This window comes from Dendrobates tinctorius, unplaced genomic scaffold, assembly GCF_039654945.1.
Source record: "Dendrobates tinctorius isolate UK_male_01 unplaced genomic scaffold, ASM3965494v1 ptg000117l, whole genome shotgun sequence".
NCBI lineage: Eukaryota > Metazoa > Chordata > Amphibia > Anura > Dendrobatidae > Dendrobates > Dendrobates tinctorius.
In genome coordinates, this window is record NW_027361785.1 from 15,730,363 (window position 1) to 15,755,464 (window position 25,102).

Sequence of the window (25,102 nt, forward strand, 5' to 3'; positions counted from 1 at the left end):
CTGCAGAACTTTGGCATTCTAGCAGTTAATTTGCTGAGGTAATCTGGAGAAATTTCACCCCATGCTTCCAGAAGCCCCTCCCACAACTTTGTTTGGCTTGATGGGCACTTGTTGCGTACCATACGGTCAAGCTGCTCCCACAACAGCTCAATGGTGTTGCGATCTGGTGTCTGCGCTGGCCACTTCATTACAGATAGAATACCACCTGCCTGCTTCTTCCCTAAATAGTGCTTGCATAATTTGGAGGTGTGCTTTAGGTCATTGTCCTGTTGTAGGATGAAATTGGCTCCAATCAAATGCTGTCCACATGGTATGGCATGGCAGCCTTCCTAATTCAAAATCCCTTTTACCTTGTACAAAACTCCCACTTTACCAGCACCAAAGCAACCCCAGACCATCACATTACCTCCACCATGCTTGACAGATGGCGTCAGGCACTCTTGCAGCATCTTTTCCATTGTTCTGCGTCTCACAAATGTTCTTCTGTGTGATCCAAACACCTCAAACTTGGATTCGTCTGTCAACACTTTTTTCCAACCTTCCTCTGTCCAATGTCTGTGTTCTTTTGCCCATATTAATATTTTCCTTTTATTAGCCAGTCTCAGATATGGCTTTTTCTTTGCCACTCTGCCCTGAAGGCCAGCATCCCAGAGTCGCCTCTTCACTGTAGACATTGACACTGGTGTTTTGCGTGTACTATTTAATGAAGCTGCCAGTTGAGAACCTGTGAGGCATTGATTTCTCTAACTGCAGACTCTAATGTACTTGTCTTGTTGCTCATTTGTGCAGTGGGGCCTCCCACTTCTCTTTCTACTCTGGTTAGAGCCTGTTTGTGCTCCCATATGAAGGGAGTAGTACACACCGTTGTAGGAAATCTTCATTATCTTGGCAATTTCTCGCATGGAATAGCCTTCATTTCTAAGAACAAGAATAGACTGTCGAGTTTCACATGAAAGTTCTTTTTTTCTGGCCATTTTGAGAGTTTAATGGAACCAACAAATGTAATGCTCCAGATTCTCAACTAGCTCAAAGGAAGGTCAGGTTTATAGCTTCTCTAATCAGCCAATCTGTTTTCAGCTGTGCTAACATACTTGCACAAGGGTTTTCATGGGTATTCTAACCATCCATTAGCCTTCTTACACAGTTAGCAAACACAAGGTACCATAAGAACACTGGAGTGATGGTTGTTGGAAATGGGGCTCTATACACCTATTAACATATTGCATTACAAACCAGATGTTTGAAGCTAGAATAGTCATTTACCACATTAACAATGTATAGAGTATATTTCTGAATCATTTAATGTTCGCTTCATTGGAAAAACTGTGCTTTTCTTTCAAAAATAAGGAAATTTCTAAGTGACCCTACACTTTTCAACAGTAATGTATTTTACTTTGAGGGTATTCTCTGTGTACATAAAGTGTATTTGGGTCATTACATTTATGCCAATATATATAATCAGTTTTTGGATAGGAGTTTTCTATTTTATAACTTTTGCATTATAAAGACATTTTCACTGCCACATACCTAAAGCTATATTTATTTTTCTGTCAACATAGTATCATCAGATGTTTTTACATTTTTTTTTTAATTTTTTTTAAGGGAATCTGTCACCTGATTTTTGCTATTTATTCTGAGAGCAGCGTAATGTAGAGACAGAGACCCCGATTTCAGTGCTGCATCACTTAGTGGACTACTTCCTGTAGTTTTTATAAAATAAGTTCTCACAAAAGGGGATGGACTAGTAAACCTGGTGCCATGTTGTCCTCCATACTCATTAGCTTTGTATCACCGGGCTTCCACCACCAATTGGCAGCTTTCTGCCTATGCACAGTGTACACAGACAGCTGTCAACCAATGGCGTAGTAAGTGATGTACAGGGCTCTGCATTCAGAGAACTAATAGATCTGTAGCAGATAAATAAGCGATTTTTTCAAAGCTGCAGCACCCAGTAAAGTTAGTGACATATCGCTGGAATCAGGATTTCTGTCTCTACATCATGCTGCATTCAGATGGGGTAGTAAATAAATACCTTTAGAGGTACATTTTCAGACACAGTTAATTAACGTTCATACATTTTTTTATTTTTTTTGTGAAGTGTCAGAAAGGGAAAAAAGTCATTTATTTTATTTTAACATTTTTGCATTACAAGTGACATTTAACATAAAGGATTTTTATTTTAACTTTCTTTATTGCTTTTATTAAACTTGATTTAAGATTACATTTTTCTATTTTTGTATCCCACTATGGGACGTCACTGAGCAATCCTCTAATTGCTAACCTCCGGTATTGTAATGTATCATTGTCTCTCAGTATTCTACGGACAGGCAACCTATTATGACCTGCCACAGAGAAGCCTAACAAAAAAGCACATATAGCAGATGAGGCAGTCAGCGGCCCAATATAACAGCCCTCCGGTACCGCATTCTTTTGAAAAATCATCAGGGTGTCAGGAGGAGCTCCCACCTCTTTGTAAAACTCCTTAGATGCCCCAAACACTATTGGCAACATCTATCCTAGTAATTAAAGTGGTATGTTGACTGTTAGTAAAGGCAAGGATCCACGCCTGTGATAACTCCACCGCCATGATATAATAGTAAGACGGTTCATGGGTACAACCGGCTGACTGTGGTGTACTATTACCACAGGGCATAAAAGGGTTAACTTTAATCATAACGGAAGCCGCTTATAAAAGTGATTTGACTTTTCCTCCAGTAGGTAAAGACAACCAAAGTACACGGATGAGATCATCCAAATTGACCATTATTGATTCATCAAGAATTCTGCTTATTCACACTGCCACGTAGAACAGGGAGGCCGTTGCGAGAGCATGCGTCACGTATAATGTACAGTACTAATGGCCCCTAAGCCATCCAACAAGCAGAACTGTACTCAGTGCTCCAATTACATTCATAGGTAAAATGAACACCACAATTTTATCTAACCAGGCAGTAATTATAGGTGCTGCCAACACCAGGCTTTGAGAACCCATTAAAGGATATGCCAAGGATAACCCTGAGCAGCCGCTGAACATATCCATAAGACCCCCCTGTGCACAGCATATGCCAAGTGTGTTCTTTTCACCTAAGGGCTGTTTTATTCCACAGCCTGATTATAACTCATCTGGAAATAGCAAAACAAGACATGGAAAACCAAAGCGGTGATTTACTGGACGGACTCACACATCTGATTTATGTTAGCATTTTCCAGCAATGTCACATATCCCGTAGTATGGCTGGTAATGTGGACCTCTCGAACCTCCTGCAGATTGCTGGGGTTCCTTCCCACGGAAACACCCACTTGCTGGGGCATGTAACTCTGGTCTGCGGAGCAGATGGCAATTGATAGGTGCCGTAATACAACATCAGGCTTCATTCGCAACCTGTGGGAAATCAGGACATTAACAAATACTGGATGAGGATTTCAGTATATTCAAAATGTACAAGGAGGTCCCCCTAAAAGATGTGTTTTCAAAACTTTCTACACAGCTTGCAGTTGGTTCAGATGTCTTTAAGATATCATTAATCGTTTCTATTCTCTAACATATCTTCAAAATGACACAAGTTGACACAAATTTCTAAATGGCTTCCATACCTGAAGAGCAACATTCATGAACTTTATATAAAAAAGACACTTTATCTACTCAAGATAAACCGGCTTTGTCTTCCTCAATTTCACCTTCCTTTATATAGTAGACTAGCTGAAGAGCCCGGCGTTGCTTGGGCATAGTAACCAATTGTGGTTAGTTATAACAAATTATAATGATTATATTGCACATAAAAACAGTGTATCTAATCCTATCCTGTGTGATACTGTCTGCTGAGCTGTGTATCTAATCCTATCCTGTGTGATACTGCCTGCTGAGCAGTGTATCTAATCCTATCCTGTGTGATACTGGGCTCCCCCTGCAGTCTGTGTCAGAGGGTGGTCTGTGTTGGCACAGTAATAAATTGTGCTATTTCCAGCTTTACAGAAGGACGATAACACCATAGAAATGATAAGAATAATAGGCCTCAGTTACCACAACTGTCTACAAAGAAAACTGTTGCTGATAGCAACCAATCACAGCTCATTTGTCATCTTTTAAACAGCTCTGGGACAGCGAGTTTTGAGTGGCGACTTTTGTGTTTCAACTTTTATGTGGCGAGGTTGGTGTATGTGTGGTGAAATGTGTGCTGAGGGTGGTATATGTGTTGAATCACATGGTAGTGTATGGCACATTTTGTGTGTGTGTTCATATCCCCGTGTGTGGTGAGTATCCAATGTCAGGACCCCACCTTAGCAACTGTACGGTATATACTCTTTGGCGCCATCGCTCTCATTCTTTAAGTCCCCCTTGATTACATCTTGCAGCTGTCAATTTGCCTCCAACACTTTTCCTTTCACTTTTTCCCCCCATTATGTAGATAGGGGCAAAATGGTTTGGTGAAATGGAACGCGCGGGGTTAAAATTTCGTCTCACAACATAGCCTATGACGCTCTCGGGGTCCAGACGTGTGGCTGTGCAAAATTTTGTGGCTGTAGCTACGACCAATCCCAGACATACACACATACACACCCACCCACATTGAGCTTTATATATTAGATTGGGTAACGTTTTCTTGCACATGATAGAACTTGATCAGTGTCTATCCAAAATCATAAAGAGGGAATTTGCCAGAAGGATCAGTCCTCCTAAGCTGTCTATTTGGGCATGTAGTTCATAGGATGTTGAATAAAATATCTTAGTGTCTGAGATCCGATGTCTTATTCCTGAGAAATACACAGGTTTTTTTTTACATGTAAATGAGCTATTCCAGGCTATGGGCCATACATGGATATGCATGAGAACCTGCCTCCAGAGCTTATTATAAATGAAAGGGGGCATTACCAGTGAGACACGTAATGACCGACAGTCTGCTCTCAATCACCCAACAGCTCTGCAGTGACACCAGAACTAACAGTACAGCACAAGTGAACTTTGTCTCGTTATAAAAATATTTGCAGTTGTCTTCTTACAGTGCTTCAGCTTCCATCTCACAGACAGCGGACAGCTCTGTGAGAAGACAATTACAATTGCTTGTTGCATTTGTAAAGAGACATGGTTCAGCCGACAGCACTATGAGTGGACACAGGATGCTGCAAATGTGTGAAGTTAGACAAAGTTCACATCTGCTGTACTGCATTCGCTCTCATCTCACTGCAGAGCTGCGAGGGACTATTTTACGCTATTATAAAGCGTCATTAATTCCACAGCACATTACAGACATTATTGGGGTGTGGGATAAAACCAGAGTACCCACATGAAACCCACAGAGATCATACAAACTCCTTGTAGATGTTGTCCTTGGTGAGATTTGAACCCAAGACCCCAGCTCTGCAAGGCTTCAGTGCTAACCACTGAGACATCGAGCTGCCCATTTGCAGATTATGAAAGCCAAGCGTCAGCCATTACATGCTTCACATTGGTAATGCCCCCTTTCATGTACAATAAGCACTGAAAGCAGATTATCACGCAGATCAGCATCTAATCCAAAGATCTTAACAGCTCATTTAAATTCAAAGGGGATTTCCCACAAAAAAAGTTAATTTTAAATCAACATTTTAATTAAAAGGTCTCTGATTAATAATTTTCACAATTAGTAACATAGTACCATAGTGATTAAGGTTGAAGGGAGACTTTAAGTCCATCTAGTTCAACCCATATCCTATCCTAACCTTCCCTAACATGTTGATCCAGAGGAAGGCAAAAAAAACCCATGAGGCAAACAAGTAAGCTTCACATTGGGGAAAAAAAATTCCTTCCCGACTCCACATACGGCAATCAGACTAGCTCCCTGGATCAACGCAATATTAAGGAAACTAGTGTATGTACCCTGTAATATTATACTTTTCAAGAAAGGCATCCAGGCCCTTCTTAAATTTCAGTAGGGAAACACTCATTACAACATCATATGGCAGAGAGTTCCATAGTCTCACTGCTCTTACAGTAAAAAATTGGATGTGTTAAATCAAATGTTCCTGTGCTGAGATAATCTTATAAACGTGTCCTGCTGTGTACTGTGTAAAGGCTGTCTGGCCGTACAGGAACATGGTCTGATCATACAACAGCTCCTGGACAGAAGAGGACAATAGAGTATACAGACAGGACAACATGGGATCACATCTTCATTGCCTGTTTTTAAGAAATAGTTTACCTCACAAAAAGAATCAGATGTGATCCCATGCTGTCCTATCCGTATACTTTCATGTCCTCTCCTGCCCAGGAGAGGTGGTATGATCAGACCATGTTCCTGTACGGTCAGACACAGCCATTACACAGTACACATCACAAACTCAACCTCTCCAGCGATGCTCTAGGAGGGCTGAACGCTTAAGGAGGAAAACCCGTACACCAGGAGACTTCATCCACTTCAAATTTATGTTAACAACGTATAACTCTGCCCTTCACCTCGTCAAACAGACATACTTCACTACCCTGATCTCCTCACTAGCCAACAACCCCAAGAAACTTTGACACCTTTCACTCCCTCCTCAGGCGAAAAGCACAAGCCCCTATCACAGTCATTTGTGCTGATGACCTGGCCTCCCACTTTATAGAGAAAATAAATATCAGTCAGGAAATCCACTCCCAACCACTAAGTGATGTGACTCCCATCCCTCCAAGCATTTCCCCTGGCTCTCTCTCCACATTTGATCCCATCACAGAAGAAGTCTCCATACTCCTCTCTTCTTCTCGTCCGACTACATGCACTACTGACCCCATTCTCTCAGATCTCCTCCAGTCTCTCGCTCTTCAGTCGGCACAACTCACCTAACTACAATATTTCATCTCTCCCTCTCCTCGGGCATTTTCAAATCCTCCTTCAAGTTCAAACACTATCAATACTCCAATATTAAAGAAACCTGCTCTTGACCCATCCTGCAAAAACAACTGCAGACCAGTCTCCAATCTCCTTCATCTCTAAACTCTTGGAGCGCCTAGTCTACTCCTGCCTTACCCATTACCTCTTCACTCACTCCCTCCTAGACCCTTCAAAGTCCGGCTCCCCCCCCCCCGACATTTGACTGAAACCGCACTCATCAAAGTGACCAATGACCTTCTGACAGCAAAATGTAATGGTGAACACTCTCTGCTCATGCTTTTCGACCTTTCTGCAGCTTTCGACACCGTTGACCACCATTCTCCTACTCTCCAGGCTCCAGTCACTAGGCATTAAGGACACTGCTCTCTCCTGGTTCTCTTCCTATCTTTCTGACCACTCCTTGTTTGGTTCGCTGGCTCCACTTCATCTCCTCTTCCTCTCACTGTCGGGGTACCACAGGGCTCAGTCCTTGGCCCCCTACTCTTCTCTCTCTACACGGCCCCAATTGGACAGACCATCAGCAGATTTGGCATTCAGTACCATCTTCATGCTGATGACACACAGATATACACGTCATCCCGTTACCATACTCCCGTTGTACTACAGAACGCCAGTGACTGTCTGTCCGCAGTCTCCAACATCATGTCTGCCCTCTGTCTGAAACTCAAACTATCCAAAACTGAACTTCTGCTCCCGCCATCTACTAACCTCCCTAAATCTGACATTTCTTTCTCCTTGGGTGGCACCATAATAACACCCCGGCAGCAGGCGCGCTGTCTGGGTGTTATGTTTGACACCAATCTCTCCTTCACATCCCATATACAATCTCTTGCCCGCTCTTGTAGCTTCCACTTAAAGAACATATCTAGAATCCACCCTTTTCTCACCATGGAAACAACATAAACCCTTACTGTCGCCTTGATCCACTCCCGCCTGGACTACTGCAAGGCTCTATTAATTGGTCTCCCCGTTACTCGACTTTCCCCTCTCCCGTCCATACTTAATGCAGCAGTCAGGGTCATCCATCTGGCTAATCGGTACTCGGACGCATCCGCTCTTTGACAATCGTTACATTGGCTGCCCATTCCTTATAGGATGCAATTCAAAGTACTTGTTCTCACCCACAAAGCTCTCCACAGTGCAGCACCCACCTACATCTCCTCCCTCATTTCTGTCTTATCAGACTAACCGACCGCTGCACTCTGCAAATGACTTTCGACTAACCTCCGCACTAATCCGCACCTCCCACTCCCGACTACAAGACTTCTCCCGTGGTGCACCAATCCACTGGAATTCTCTACACCAAGAAATTAGGACAATACACAATTTGCATAGTTTTAGGCGCTCTCTCAAAACACATTTTTTCAGAGCGGCCTATCACGTTCACTAATCAAAGTCATTTAATGTGTAAGTGTGCATGTGTAGCCCCATTCACTATCCCCCACTCCTTCAAGATGGCTGGACCATCATTGTAAATACACACCTGTACTTTGTATCTTCCCCACCTCATTGTAGATTGTAAGCGCTCATGAGCAGGGTTGTCTAATTTTGCTTTAATTATTGTATTGTTAACGTTGTTACTTATGACTTGAGTTTTGAAACTGTTAAACAGTAAAGCGCTGCGGAATATGTTGGCGCTATGTAAAGATTATTATTATTATTATTATTATTATTATTATTATTATTACACAGAAGGGATACATCTATAAGAATATCTCTGCACAGTAGTTTAAAAAAAAAAAGCATCTAATTGTGGATCTTAGTTTTATTCCAAGATTCATTAAAATAAAATGTACTTTGTTCTTGGGAAAGCCCTTTTAAGAAAAACAAAGATGTCTATGGAATAAGACACTGTATTGCAGATATTAAGGTATCATTGTATTCTACTTTCTAGGGCCTGTAAACCCATAAAGACACATTAGATGCCTTGACCCTACTTGACAGATTCCCTACAAGACAAGAAAAAAAAAAAAAAAAAAAAAAAAACACATACCTTATCCAGTGAGATCGGGCACTACCGTCTGACTGCCAGTAAGAAGCAGTCTCCCCATTTGTCATCTTGTCAATATCTGAAGAGTTCGATGAGGTTTCAATGTTGCTGTAACACTTAGTTACGGTTTTACATTTCAGAATTTCATCACTGCCACTCAGAACAGAAGACGATTCTGGAAGATAAGTAAATATTACATGAACTGTACATCTTCAGGAACAGGAGAAACCGCTCTTAGGCTATGTGCACACGTGCGGAATTGTCACGGAAGATTCCGCAACTCCCTGCCGTGGGAAAATCGCGGGAAATTCACATGCGGCATTCCCGCGAAAAACTAGCATTTTGCAAGCGTAATTAGCTTGCAGAATGCTAGCGTTTTCCAAGCGATCTGTAGCATCGCATGGAAAGGTGACTAACAGGTTGGGCACACTTATCAAGCATATGCAGCATCAGTAGTAAAAGATAGGATGTAAAAAATAGGATGTAAAAAATAATAAATAAAAAAAAATAAATGTTATTCTCACCTTTCGATGGCCCCAAATCTGCTCTGCGGCGCTCCCGGCATCTTCGGGTCCCAGTAATGCTTTGCGCGAAGGACCTGCGATGACGTCACGCTCGCGAGAGCGCAACGTCATCGCGGTCATTCGCACAAAGCATTACTGGCATTGGAAGATGCCAGGAGCGTGGTGAGAGGCGGGAAGGACTCAGGTGGCCGTCGGAAGGTGAGAATAACAATATTTTTTATTTTAATTCTATTTTTTACTAGCCTGGAGGAGAGTCTCTCCTCCTCCAGACCCTGGGTACCATCCGCACATGAAGCGCTCACTTCACGCATGGTGGGCATAGCCACATGGGAAAAATGAGCGTTTCAATGCATTCCTATGGGTGTGGAATCCCCACGATTCCGCAAAAAGAACGAGCATGCTGCAGATTTTTCAGCTATGCGATTCCGCAGCGGAAAAACCTGCAGCATTAGCACAGCATTGTGGAATCCCATAGGATTGCGTGGGATGCGTTTTTTTGCGTTTTCGTGGCGATGCCGCGAGTAAAAAAAATGCCGCAAAGATGCAAAAAAAAGAGCTACGTGTGAACACAGCCTTAAGCTTCTTGTATCCTTAAAGCTCGTCCACCAAAACAACAAGTCCCATTTTCCAACTGCGTGTGTAGGCATTCTTTCCCATGGATGAAACATCCAACAGTCTACAACCACTGGGGAAGGGACATCGCTAGGAAGGCCAGGTCACTATGTCCAAGGAAGTGCACAGAAAAGTGAAGAAACCGGCGCTCTACTGTCATTCTTTACATCTGCAGTTCTCTGGCTGAGGGGCTCATCTAAGAGGTCAAATCTCCATTAAACTCTTTAGGGAGTCAAATGGCCAGAAACAGAACTACCGTATATACTTGTGTATAAACCGACCCGAATATAAGCCGACCCACCTAATTTTGCCACTAAAAAACTAGGAAAACTTATTGACTCGCGTATAAGCCGAGGGTGGAAAATGCAGCAGCTACTGGTAAATTTCAAAGATAAAAATAGATACCAATAAAAGTAAAATTAATTGAGACATCAGTAGGTTAAATGTTTTTGAATATCCATATTGAATCAGGAGCCCCATATAATGCTCCATACAGTTCATGACGGGCCCCATAGGCTGCTCCATAGAATAATACGGGCCCCATAGGCTGCTCCATAGAATAATACGGGCCCCATAGGCTGCTCCATAGAATAATACGGGCCCCATAGGCTGCTCCATAGAATAATACGGGCCCCATAGGCTGCTCCATAGAATAATACGCCCCCATAGGCTGCTCCATAGAATAATACGCCCCCATAGGCTGCTCCATAGAATAATACGCCCCCATAGGCTGCTCCATAGAATAATACGCCCCCATAGGCTGCTCCATAGAATAATACGCCCCCATAGGCTGCTCCATAGAATAATACGCCCCCATAGGCTGCTCCATAAAATAATACGCCCCCATAGGCTGCTCCATAGAATAATACGCCCCCATAGGCTGCTCCATAGAATAATACGCCCCCATAGGCTGCTCCATAGAATAATACGCCCCCATAGGCTGCTCCATAGAATAATACGCCCCCATAGGCTGCTCCATAGAATAATACGCCCCCATAGGCTGCTCCATAGAATAATACGCCCCCATAGGCTGCTCCATAGAATAATACGCCCCCATAGGCTGCTCCATAGAATAATACGCCCCCATAGGCTGCTCCATAGAATAATACGCCCCCATAGGCTGCTCCATAGAATAATACGCCCCCATAGGCTGCTCCATAGAATAATACGCCCCCATAGGCTGCTCCATAGAATAATACGCCCCCATAGGCTGCTCCATAGAATAATACGCCCCCATAGGCTGCTCCATAGAATAATACGCCCCCATAGGCTGCTCCATAGAATAATACGCCCCCATAGGCTGCTCCATAGAATAATACGCCCCCATAGGCTGCTCCATAGAATAATACGCCCCCATAGGCTGCTCCATAGAATAATACGCCCCCATAGGCTGCTCCATAGAATAATACGCCCCCTTAGGCTGCTCCATAGAATAATACGCCCCCATAGGCTGCTCCATAGAATAATACGCCCCCATAGGCTGCTCCATAGAATAATACGCCCCCATAGGCTGCTCCATAGAATAATACGCCCCCATAGGCTGCTCCATAGAATAATACGCCCCCATAGGCTGCTCCATAGAATAATACGCCCCCATAGGCTGCTCCATAGAATAATACGCCCCCATAGGCTGCTCCATAGAATAATACGCCCCCATAGGCTGCTCCATAGAATAATACGCCCCCATAGGCTGCTCCATAGAATAATACGCCCCCATAGGCTGCTCCATAGAATAATACGCCCCCATAGGCTGCTCCATAGAATAATACGCCCCCATAGGCTGCTCCATAGAATAATACGCCCCCATAGGCTGCTCCATAGAATAATACGCCCCCATAGGCTGCTCCATAGAATAATACGCCCCCATAGGCTGCTCCATAGAATAATACGCCCCCATAGGCTGCTCCATAGAATAATACGCCCCCATAGGCTGCTCCATAGAATAATACGCCCCCATAGGCTGCTCCATAGAATAATACGCCCCCATAGGCTGCTCCATAGAATAATACGCCCCCATAGGCTGCTCCATAGAATAATACGCCCCCATAGGCTGCTCCATAGAATAATACGCCCCCATAGGCTGCTCCATAGAATAATACGCCCCCATAGGCTGCTCCATAGAATAATACGCCCCCATAGGCTGCTCCATAGAATAATACGCCCCCATAGGCTGCTCCATAGAATAATACGCCCCCATAGGCTGCTCCATAGAATAATACGCCCCCATAGGCGGCTCCATAGAATAATACGCCCCCATAGGCGGCTCCATAGACCATGCCCCCATAGGCGGCTCCATAGACCATGCCCCCATAGGCGGCTCCATAGACCATGCCCCCATAGGCGGCTCCATAGAACATGCCCCAAATGCTGCTCCATAGAATATGCTCCCACATGCTGCTCCATAGAATATGCCCCCAAATGCTGCTCCATAGAATATGCCCCCATATGCTGCTCCATAGAACAGGGTTTCCCAACTCCAGTCCTCAAGGCACACCAACAGATCATGTTTTCAGGATTTCCTTAGTATTGCTCAGGTGATAATTGCTTCACCTGTGCAATACAAAGGAAATCCTGAAAACATGATCTGTTGGTGTGCCTTGAGGACTGGAGTTGGGAAACCCTGCCATAGAATATGCCCCCATATGCTGCTCCATAGAATATGCCCCCATATGCTGCTCCATAGAATATGCCCCCATATGCTGCTCCATAGAATATGCCCCCATATGCTGCTCCATAGAATATGCCCCCATATGCTGCCCCCATAAGATGCTCCATATATTATGCCTCCATAAGCTGCAAAAAAAAATGCCATACTCACCTCTCCTGCTCAGGATCCGGCACCTTAGATATTCACCTGTCCGGGGTCCATCGCTGCTCACCGCTGTCTGCTGTGTCCTGTGTCAGAGGCTGCTCAGCCAGCAGAGCGCGCAGCGTGCACTAGCCACGTCACCGCGCCCTCTGCTGCCTAAACGTCACTGACACAGGACACAGCAGACAGCGGTGAGCAGCGATGGACCTCGGACAGGTGAATATCGCCTTGCCCCCTCCTGGCGCAGTCTCTGCAGCCCCGCTTCTCCACGGTCTCACTTCCTGCCTTCAGTGGTCACGTGATACTGCTCATTATACTCATGAATATGCGCATATTCATGAGTTTAATGAGCGGTACCACGTGACCGCCGAAGGCAGGAAGGAAGACCATGGAGAAGCGGGGGGGGGGGGGCTGTAGAGACCACGTCGGGGGGGGGAAGTATGATCTGTGACACCTCCGCTCCCCCGCCGACCCCCATGTATATGACTTCTGTTTAAGCCGGGAGGGGGACTTTCAGCCCCAAAAAATGGGTTGAAAATCTCAGCTTAATCACGAGTATATACAGTTGTGGCCAAAAGTATTGACACCCCTGCAATTTTGTCAGATAATACTCAGTTTGCAAACACATTCTTTGGTATTATTATCTTCATTTAATTTGTCTTAAATGAAAAAAACACAAAAAGAATTGTCCTAAAGCCAAATTGGATATAATTCCACACCAAACATAAAAAAGAGGGTGGACAAAAGTATTGGCACTGTTCGAAAAATCATGTGATGCTTCTCTAATTTGTATAATTAATAGCACCTGTAACTTACCTGTGGCACCTAACTAAATCACACTTGCAGCCAGTTGACATGGATTAAAGTTGACTCAACCTCTGTCCTGTGTCCTTGTGTGTACCACATTGAGCATGGAGAAAAGAAAGAAGACCAAAGAACTGTCTGAGGACTTGAGAAACCAAATTGTGAGGAAGCATGAGCAATCTCAAGGCTACAAGTCCATCTCCAAAGACCTGAATGTTCCTGTGTCTACCGTGCGCAGTGTCATCAAGAAGTTTAAAGCCCATGGCACTGTGGCTAACCTCCCTAGATGTGGACGGAAAAGAAAAATTGAAAAGGGATTTCAATGCAAGATTGTGCGGATGTTGGATAAAGAACCTCGACTAACATCCAAACAAGTTCAAGCTGCCCTGCAGTCCGAGGGTACAACAGTGTCAAGCCGTACTATCCGTCGGCGTCTGAATGAAAAGGGACTGTATGGTAGGAGACCCAGGAAGACCCCACTTCTTACCCCGAGACATAAAAAAGCCAGGCTGGAGTTTGCCAAAACTTACCTGAAAAAGCCTAAAACGTTTTGGAAGAATGTTCTCTGGTCAGATGAGACAAAAGTAGAGCTTTTTGGGCAAAGGCATCAACATAGAGTTTACAGAGAAAAAAAGAGGCATTCAAAGAAAAGAACACGGTCCCTACAGTCAAACATGGCAGAGGTTCCCTGATGTTTTGGGGTTGCTATGCTGCCTGTGGCACTGGACTGCTTGACCGTGTGCATGGCATTATGAAGTCGGAAGACTACCAACAAATTTTGCAGCATAATGTAGGGCCCAGTGTGTGAAAGCTGGGTCTCCCTCAGAGGTCATGGGTCTTTCAGCAGGACAATAACCCAAAACACACTTCAAAAAGCACTAGAAAATGGTTTGAGAGAAAGCACTGGAGACTTCTAAGGTGGCCAGCAATGAGTCCAGACCTGAATCCCATAGAACACCTGTGGAGAGATCTAAAAATGGCAGTTTGGAGAAGGCACCCTTCAAATATCAGGGACCTGGAGTAGTTTGCCAAAGAAGAATGGTCTAAAATTCCAGCAGAGCATTGTAAGAAACTCATTGATGGTTACCGGAAGCGGTTGGTCGCAGTTACTGTATTTTTGCTAAAGGTTGTGCAAACAAGTATTAGGCTGAGGGTGCCAATACTTTTGTCTGGCCCATTTTTGGAGTTTTGTGTGAAATGATCAATGTTTTGCTTTTTGCTTCATTCTCTTTTGTGTTTTTTTTTCATTTAAGACAAATTAAATGAAGATAATAATACCAAAAGAATTTGTGTTTGCATTCATTTTCAGGAAGAAACTGAGTATTATCTGACAGAATTGCAGGGGTGTCAATACTTTTGGCCACAACTGTACAGTACTTCTAATATTCTGGGTAAGGAAAAATCTGATTTAGCAATATAATGGACTACCAAACAAAAAAATCTAAGAAGCCCATCTGTACACAATGAAAACTATAGATCTAGATAAATATATCTATCAAAAGGTGTCCCGATGTCACGAGGTGTATTTAGCCCACAGTCAACATGGCTCACCTGGGTTACAAGGGTCATGTATATTTTGCAATGTTAAACTGAACAGTTAGGTAAAATTAATTTATTAAGTCTTTGCTGCAATAATACCAATAATGTATTACCGTATATACTCGAATATAAGCCGAGATTTTCAGCCCATTTTTTGGGGCTGTAAGTCCCCTTCTCGGCTTATATTCGAGTCATATACACCGGGGGGTCGGAGGGGGAGGGGTGTCAGGTAATACTTACCCGTCCTGACGCTGTCTCTTGAGCCCCCAGCTTCTCCGCGCTCCCTCTTCCTGCCTTCAGCGGTCACGTGGTACCGCTCATTAAAACTCATGAATATGCGCATATTCATAAGTTTTAATGAGCGGTACCACGTGACCGCTGAACGCAGGAAGAGAGAGCGCGGAGAAGCTGGGGGCTGAAGAGACAGCGTCAGGACGTGTAAGTATAGCGATACTCACCTGTCCTGCGTCAATGGCTGCTTGCTGCTGTCTGTCATCGGTCAGTTACTTCAGACAGCAGAGGACGCGGTGACGTCATTAGTGCGTGCAGCGCCCCCTGCAGTCTGAACGTCACTGACCGATGACGTGGCAGATAGCGGTGAGCAGCCATGGACACCGGACGGGTGAGTATCTGACACCCAGCGACGGAGAGGTGAGTATGTCATTTTTTTTTTCATTTTTTACATGCAGCAGCAGCACATGCGGGAATAATCTAAGGAGCTTCTTATGGGGGCAGCATATGGGGGAATAATCTAAGGAGCTTCTAATGGGGTCAGCATATGGGGGAATAATCTAAGGAGCTTCTTATGGGGTCAGCATATGGGGGAATAATCTATGGAGCTTCTTATGGGGTCAGCGTATGGGGGAATAATCTATGGAGCTTCTTATGGGGACACCATATGGGGGAATAATCTATGGAGCATTTCCCACCCTAGGCTTATACTCGAGTAAATAAGTTTTCCCATTTTTTTTGTGGCAAAATTAGGGGGGGTCGGCTTATACTCGAGTATATACAGTATTTATTATTACATGCATTTTTTTTTTTTCGTCTTCATTATGCTGACTTTTTAGGTAAAAGGTCAATAATAAAGTAAATGCACACTTTACATGAACACTAAACCCACAAGAAAATTATATAGCCAAAATCAACTGGGAACATGTTTAATGGTAAAAGAATAGAATACTCACCTTTCTCTTTTTTGAGAAGTCGTTCAAGGTAATCCTTCAGTACAGAAGACCTCATGGTGCATATGTTATTACAGCATTCTAGTATGGGATAAGGGATCACAGTACTGGAAATACGGTTTCGATGCAAAAAGCGCAGAATCTTTGAAGAATGTAAACTGAGACGATCTTTTGATTTGGTGAATATGTCGATAAAGCCTAGAAAAGTGAAAATGGAGACCTAGAATAAACGCTAGTTCATCTCAAAACGTACCAAAGTCATATTCCTCATTAGTTAAGTAATAGCAAGTTAAAGTGTGAAAAATTCTGATTCCCGGGCGTAATTTATTAAGAAACAACTACGCTTTACTCACCCTTCTTAGGTCCAACACTCTCCACTGCTGCTGTCAGTGTCTGGTATTGGCTGCAGCGCTGAAGTCATGTCAACAGAACTTCAGTCAATCAATGACTTCAGCAGCTCCGAGTGCGGCGTCCCATCTACACAGTCAGTCGCTAAGCTCAGTGATTGGCTACGCTGCTGTCAATGTGACGCCAGTGAATTAGCCAATAGCAGACAACAGGAGCAGCAGAAAAGACTCAGCGCTTGGCACAATGAGTAAAGCCCAGTATTTTTTTGTTTCTTTGTTTAATAATAAATTGCGGCCGAAAGGGACAATCCATTTAAACACTGGGTCTGTATCATGTGTGGCACAGGATTACTACTGATAACCATAGCCACTGCATGTTATATGTATAGCAAGTGTGGTCAACAGATGTTGTCCAACTTTTGGGACAATAACTTTTTTTATCTTTACTAAAATACATGCATTTTGGACTAAAAATAATTTACCATTTCATCTATTGCTGGCTGCAGAATGAGTTAACTGAGACACAGTCAGTCAGCTAGATGGTATTATATTTGAATCAAGAATTTGTTGAAATTTTATTGAATCCATTCTTCCTTCTACCCATGAAATGTCCCTTGTTCTATTGGCTGCAACACAACCCCAAACCATGATTGATTCACCCTATGCTTAATTGTTGGCGAGATGTTATTTTCCTGAAATGTTGTGCCCTTTTATCCCCACACATACCTTTGATTATTGTGGCCAAAGACCTCTATTTTAACCTCATCGGTCTACAGGATTTGTTTCCAAAATGCATCAGGCTTGTTTACATGTTCTTTTGCATAATTCTGAATTTTATGATGACGACGCAGAATAGGTTTTCTTCTGATGACTTCCATGATGGCCATATTTGTGCAGGTGTCTCTCAACAGTAGAACAATGAATGTACCACAACTAAAGAGCCTGCTAAGGCTTTCTGAATATATTTTGCAGTCAAGCGGGGGTTCTGATTTGCCACTCTAGCAATCCTACAAGCAGTTCTCACTAAAATTTTGCTTGGTCTTCCAGACTATCTTCACTGCTCCTGTTAACTGACATTTCTTAATTACATTTCAAGCGGAGGTAAGGGCATCTTTACAATGCTATATGTACCCTTCTCCTGCTTTGTGTGCCTCCACTATTTTCAGAGTACTCGGCAGCTGCTTAGAACCCATGGAGGCTGTTTTTTGGCACATGGTTAGAGGAGGCTGGGTTTCATAAAGCTGGGAAATTAGCAGCACACGGCCTTTCCCAACGATGATCGTGAACAAGCCATAACCTTAACAGGCTATTTAAGATCTGAAACACTCGTCAAAGTTATCTGAGCACACAAATCCCTAAGGGCGTCCAAACTTTTGCATCAGCCCATTTTCATTTTTGTAATTTATAAACTGTAAAAAAATATATATTTTGCCTAAAATATGAAGGAAATGTGTCATCTTTAACTTAAGCCTTTTAGATATATTTCATGTTCAACTTGTTTAACTGTTCACAACAATAATTTTGATCTGGCGAGCCCAAACCTTTACATGCCACTGTACATATATGATAATTTATTTCATTTGTATTTTAAATCATAAAATATACTAAAAAATAAATGTATGTGTATGTATAGCAGTGAATATAAGTATTTGATACACTGCCGATTTTACAAGTTTTCCCACCTACAAACAATGAAGAGGTCTGTAATTTTTATCATAGCTACACTTCAACTGTGAGACAGTATCTAAAAATAAACACCAGAAAATCAAATTGTATGATTTTTAATAATTAAATTGCATTTTATTGCATGAAGTACAGGGATTTTTGTGTGTACTCACCGAAAAATCCTTTTTTACGAGCCAATCATTGGGTGACACAGGACCATGGGTGTTATGCTGCTGCCACTAGGAGGACACTAAGTAAACATGGAAGAAATTAACTCCTCCTCTGCAGTATACACCCTCCTACCGGCTCTAAGTTACCCAGTTCGGTGACAAAGCAGTAGGAGCTCATAAGTATGAAACAGAAGGATAATATGCCAAACGAAGGAACCAAAAAACCAAGCCATAAGGCCAACCGGGTGGGTGCTGTGTCCCCAATGATTGGCTTGGAGAAAAGGATTTTACAGCGAGTACTGTATTGGAACGGATTCAAAAGGAATGTAATGAATAAGAAAATGCTCACACAAGAATTGAATAAACTAAAATTGATTTACTTAATAAGTGATAAGACTAAATAATAAACATTATAAACAATAAATGCATATAAATCAGAAAACAAGCATTATTCATACATTACATTATTTAGGTAGAAAAGTCCATCCATCTGTGTGTCCATCTCTCTCTCATCTCCGTATCGTCTCTGCCTGTCACATCTCCAGTCTGCTCTCTGTGTGTGTGTGTGTGTGTGTGTGTGTGTCCCCCATATGTCTGTGTGCTCTTTTATATGTATAAACTTCTTTGATGTCAACAAGGTATGTGTAATTGAGGCCAATACTGCCTCCAATTAGGGTAAACATCTCCTGGGAAAGCTCTAATTAGTATCTTTGAATGTCCTTTTGTTAGAAGATGAATGTAAATGACAAAGTCATTTACATTCCTTTGTTTAGAAGGTAAGTGTTAATAACATAATAGTTATTTGCCCTTTTTGGACAGTTTGAACAAGCTTCAATGATCTGACCTTCAGGAAGGTTAGCAGAGGGTATATATATTTATATACATACATACATACATACAGTACATACATACACACATATTAAACCATATCAATAATTAGTAAATAATTGGAGTGTTGAAACCATTAAAAATAACTCATAGTATACAAAGTACACACAAAAATCCCTATTTCTCCTTCGCCTCATTGGGGTACACAGAACCATGGGACGTCCTAAAGCAGTCCTTGGGTGGGAAACAGCACGACAGCTGAAACCTCATGTACAGGCAGGCTACATTTGCGCTACAGAAGCCATACTGCCGATTGCAGAAACCGTCTGCCAAGGGCGGCATTTGCAGAAGCCTGAGCATGAATATTGTAGTGTTTCACAAACATGTGCAAGCTGGACCAAGTCTCAGCCTTGCAGACTTGTTGTGCCAATGCCTGGTGCCGGATGGCCCAGGAAGCCCCCACTGAATGAGTGGAGTGTGCCTTAATCCCCGCTGAGATAGGCCTGCCTCTGATACGGGAAGCTTCCTGGATCGCCGAGCAGATCCACTTGGCTATCGTAGCCTTAGAGGCAGGTAGAACCTTTCTGTGCCCCTCCAGAAGCACGAAGAGAGCATCTGACTTGCGGAAAGGCGCCGTCCGGGAGACATACTTGTTAAGTGCTCTCACCAAATCCAATGTGTGGAGAGCCTTTTCAATACGATGGATCAGCGCTGGGCAGAACGAGGGGAGAACAATGTTCTCACTCAGATGGAAGGATGAAACCACTTTAGGCAAAAAGGACAGACGTCCTCAGCACCACCTTGTCCTGGTGGAAACTCAGGAACGGAGGCCTGGGATGTTAGTTTTTGCCAATTCCGAGAACCGTCTGACATTAGAGTCACTAGAAAGGTTACTTTCCAAGAAAGAAGAGTCAATGACACGTCCTGCTCAAAAGGGGCCTCTTGAAGAAACCCTATGATCAAATTAAGGTTCCAAGACTCCAACGGCATTTTGTAGGTAGGCACCACATGGGAAACTCCCTGCATGAAGGTTCTCACCTGTGATCTGGTAGGTACAGTGCCTTGCAAAGTATTCGACCCCATGGAACTTTTCAACCTTTTCCCACATATCATGCTTTAAACAAAGATACCAAATGTAAATTTTTGATGAAGAATCAAGTGGAACACAATTGTGAAGTTTAATTAAATTTATTGGTTATTTTACATTTTTGTGGAAATTCAAAAACTGAAAAGTGGGGCGTGCAATATTATTCGGCCCCTTTAACTTAATACTTTGTTGCGCCACCTTTTGCTGCGATTACAACTGCAAGTCGCTTGGGGTATCTCTCTCTCAGTTTTGTACATCGAGAGACTGAAATTCTTGCCCATTCTTCCTTAGCAAACATCTCGAGCTCAGTGAGGTTGGATGGAGATTGTTTGTTAACAGCAGTTTTCAGCTCTTTGCACAGATTCTCAATTGGATTCAGGTCTGGACTTTGACTTGGCCATTCTAACACCTGGATATGTTTATTTGTGAACCATTCCATTGTAGATTTTGATTTATGTTTGGGATCATTGTCTTGTTGGCAGACAAATCTCCGTCCCAGTCTCAAGTCTTTTGCAGACTCCAACAGGTTTTCTTCAAGAATGGTCCTGTATTTGGCTCTATCCATCGTCCCATCAATTTTAACCATCTTGCCTGTCCCTGCTGAAAAAAGCAGGCCCAAACCATGATGCTGCCACCACCATGTTTGACAGTGGGGATAGTGTGTTCAGGGTGATGAGCTGTGTTGCCTTTACGCCAAACATATCGTTTGGCATTGTTGCCAAAAAGTTCGATTTTGGTTTCATCTGACCAGAGCACCTTCTTCCACATGTTTGGTGTCTCTCCCAGGTGGCTTGTTGCAAACTTTAAATTACACTATTTATGGATATCTTTGAGAAATGGCTGTATTCTTGCCACTCTTCCATAAAGGAAAGATATGTGCAGTGTTCGACTGATTGTTGTCCTATGGACAGACTGTCCCACCTCAGCTGTAGATCTCTGCAGTTCATGCAGAGTGATCATGGGCCTCTTGGCTGCATCTCTGATCAGTCTTCTCCTTGTTTGAGATGAAAGTTTAGAGGGACGGCTGGGTCTTGGTAGATTTGCAGTGGTATGATACTCCTTCCATTTCAATATGATCGTTTGCACAGTGTTCCTTGGGATGTTAGTTTTGGAAATCATTTTGTATCCAAATCCAGCTTTAAACTTCTCCACAACAGTATCACGGACCTGCCTGTTGTGTTCCTTGGTCTTCATGATGCTCTCTGTGCTTCAAACAGAACCCTGAGACTATCACAGAGCAGGTGCATTTATACGAAGACTTGATTACACACAGGTGGATTATATTTATCATCGTCATTTAGGACAACATTGGATCATTCAGAGATCCACAATGAACTTCTGGAGTGAGTTTGCTGCACTGAAAGCAAAGGGGCCGAATAATGTTGCACACCCCACTTTTCAGTTTTTGAATTTCCACAAATCTTTAACATAACCAATAAATTTCGTTCAACTTCACAATTGTGTTCCACTTGTTGATTCTTCACCAAAAATTTACATTTGGTATCTTTATGTTTGAAGCATGATATGTGAGAAAAGGTTGAAAAGTTCCAGGGGCCGAATACTTTCACAAGGCACTGTATCCTGCATTGGAACAGGATGGATAAGGCTGAAATTTGGCACTTGAGGGAAGCAAGCGCAAGACCTGAGTCTAGGCCTGCCTGGAGAAACTCCAAAATGGACGGGATGGAAAAAGCAAGTGGAGAACATCCACGGGGTCTGAACCAAGAGAAAAATGTCTTCCAGGTGCGATGATAAATGCGCATGGATGTCGGTTTCCGGGCTCTAATAAAGGTGGAAAACTCCTGCTGGGAGAAGCCGGCTTGGGTTAAAACCCAGGATTCAATGGCCAGGCCGTTAAACTCAGGGTTCTCGAGTTCTGGTGGCAAATCGTGCCCTGGGAGAGCAAGTCCGGGCGGTCCGGCAGCTGCCAGGGAACGTCGGAGACGAGCTGCACTAGCCCCGCGTACCACGCCCGGTGTGCCCAATCTGGGGTGACGAGGCTCACCGGAATCCCTTCCGCTCGGAACTTCATGATGACCTTCGTAAGTAATGGGAGTGAGGGAAACACATAAGGGAGGCAAAACTGATGCCACGGGAGGACCAGTGCATCCGACCCGATGGCTATTGGGTCGCAGGAACGGGCTATGAACGCTGGAACCTTTGCATTTAGCATTGAAGAAATGAGATCGACGTCCCCCAGCGATGGCAAATCTGCTGCAAGACCTCCGGATGAAGGGACCACACGCTCGAGGCGAGACCCTGACGGCTGAGAAAATCTGCCGCCCAATTCTCTACCCCCCCCCCCCCTCGCGATATGAAGTGCTGAAATGACTGAGTGACTCTTCTTGGCCCATCGAAGGATGTGAGACACTTCGAGCATCGCCCTTCTGCTTCGCGTACCCCCCTGATGGTTGATGTACGCCACCGCCATGGCGTTGTTCGACTGAATCCAAATGGGGTGACCTGCTTGGAGATTATGGAATCGCAGGAGGACTAACTTAATTGCTCGAATTTCCAGAACGTTGATCGGGAGATGCGATTCCGGAGTGGACCAGCTCTGGTGGCCTTCTTAGCAGACTTTAGTTGGGACATATTGGCCCTCTAGAGCTGCTCAGAGGTTTCAATACTGTAGGGAAGGGGTTAAGCTCCATTTGCAGCTTACGCAGGTCCTGTGTCCTGTACCCCCAGGGATGGTGTCCGGCTTCTGTCAGCCTTATAGTGTGTCTGTTAGCGCCCATCGTGGAAGATCTGCTGCGCCTGTCTGCGGTCAGCGCAGAGAAAATGGCCCCCAGGGTTAACAGTGGCGCTTCTCGTTAGGAACGAGAAGCACCTGAAGACGTGGGTGGGGCCAGCCCAGTGGGCGGTGTTACAGCAGCGACGCTTCTCATCTAGTGCAAGAAGAGCCTGAAACGCGGGTGGAGCTATGACACGCGGCCTAGTCTGGCCAGGGACTAAATTTGCGGTGGCGGCAGGGCCGAGCGATCGCGGGCAGAACGTCGGGACGCGCATCCTTTCCCTGGGATCAGGACTAGAGTTGAACGACCTTGGTCGGATCGGGTTTCATGAAACAAAATTTGTTTCAGATGAAACTGGTCCGACTAGGGCAAAAAAAAGTCGGAGTTTCGTCCGAAACCCGACCCCAGTGCAAGTCAATGGGGAATAAAAGTCGGCATTGAGCGGATGAATGTCATCTGCTCAAAGCCGACTTATATTCCCCATTGACTTGCATTGGGGTCGGGTTTCGGACGAAACTCCGACTTTTTTTGCCCTAGTCGGACCAGTTTCATCTGAAACAAATTTTGTTTCATGAAACCCGATCCGACCAAAGTCGCTCAACTCTAATCAGGACCTAATGTCTTAGGAGCGCTCCTGCCATCCTTGGGCGCTGGGGGCCAGGACCCCTCTTGTACTCACTGATGTCGGCACGGATGTAGCAGAGCTGGATCCGCAGGTACTGGCCACGTAGTTCGCCCTCAATCCACCATCCCTTTGACAGGGAGATGGAGAGGGACCATCTGCCTCCCGTCATCATCTGCTTTCTATTAGAGGTGATGTAGTGGGGGCTGCACAGAATCTGCTAGGGCTTCTGTGCATCCCGTGGGTTCAATGCCTTGGGATGGAACAGGCTCATCGTCCGGCTGTAGGCCTGGCTCCAGAAGGGGACATGTAGGGGCGACACCCCATGTTTTTGTCTTTTGGTGATGTGGGGAGACCGGAGCCCTGGAGGGACCCGTCGCCCCTGAAACGAGCCCAGGCATTGTAGCGTTGCAGGAGGGGGTACGGGGAGGCGACACTCTGCGTTCCCACCTGTTGAAGGTTCGGGGAGATCGGGACCTTGAAAGGACCCGTTGCCCCTTTAATCCATGGAAAAAAAAAAATAAGAATAAAAGGGGTCTGAATCCCAGACCCGAGTGCCTCCTACAGACACTAGGCAAGAACTGGTTCACTTATAGCCGGTAGGAGGGTCTGTACTGCAGAGGAGGAGTTAATTTCTGCTATGTTTATTTAGTGTCCTCTTAGTGGCAGCAGCTTAACACTCATGGTCCTGTGTCCCCCAATGAGGCGAAGGAGAAAATTATTTGATCATCTACCAACCAGCAAGAATTCTGGCACTCTCAGACCTGTTAGGGCTTCTTAGGCCAGGGTCACACTAGCGTATGGCATGGGATGCGATATGCTAATGAACCTCAGCTCCTGCTCTGCTGCGAGCGAGAGCCGAGTGTCATGCTACTGTGCTCCGAGCCTCTCGCACAGAGGCTCGGAGCACAGCTGAGGAAGAAACTTTTTGAAACGTATGTTGGGGTGATGGGTAACGTTTCACAGCACTGACTACCACCACGGACCCCGAGTTACTCCTGTGCTCTTTAGGTAAAAATCATTTGTATTACTTTATGCCCTTTATAACATTGGTAATTGTGGCAATTTATTCTTTATTCTATATTCTAAGCAATCTATAGTGCAGATTCTGTGCAATAGGCTGTAGGTTGTACGGAGGCACTTGTACCTTTGTGTGCCTTCAAAATTAAAATAGAGTGCAATATATAAGAGCTATATTACATCCATTACTATATACTGTATTTGAAAATTAATGTGGGCATTAATTTTATAAATAGTTCTGGTGTATATTATTTTATAACTACCGCATATACTCGTGTATAAGCCGAGATTTTCAGCCCACTTTTTGGGCTGAAAGTCCCC

The 25,102-nt window shown here is 44.1% G+C and overlaps 1 protein-coding gene across 1 annotated transcript in view; it reads right to left on the bottom strand.

Annotated features, from left to right (window-relative positions):
* The window catches only part of ZZEF1 (zinc finger ZZ-type and EF-hand domain containing 1), a 308,587-nt gene that overhangs the window by 252,523 nt on the left and 30,962 nt on the right, over positions 1-25,102 (bottom strand). Inside the window, exons 3-5 of the mRNA XM_073590591.1 lie at positions 16,311-16,505; positions 8,839-9,010; positions 3,183-3,382 (exon numbers count right to left, since the gene is read on the bottom strand). Coding sequence (XP_073446692.1) covers positions 3,183-3,382; positions 8,839-9,010; positions 16,311-16,505 — 567 coding nt within the window. The remainder of the gene's footprint in view (positions 1-3,182; positions 3,383-8,838; positions 9,011-16,310; positions 16,506-25,102) is intronic.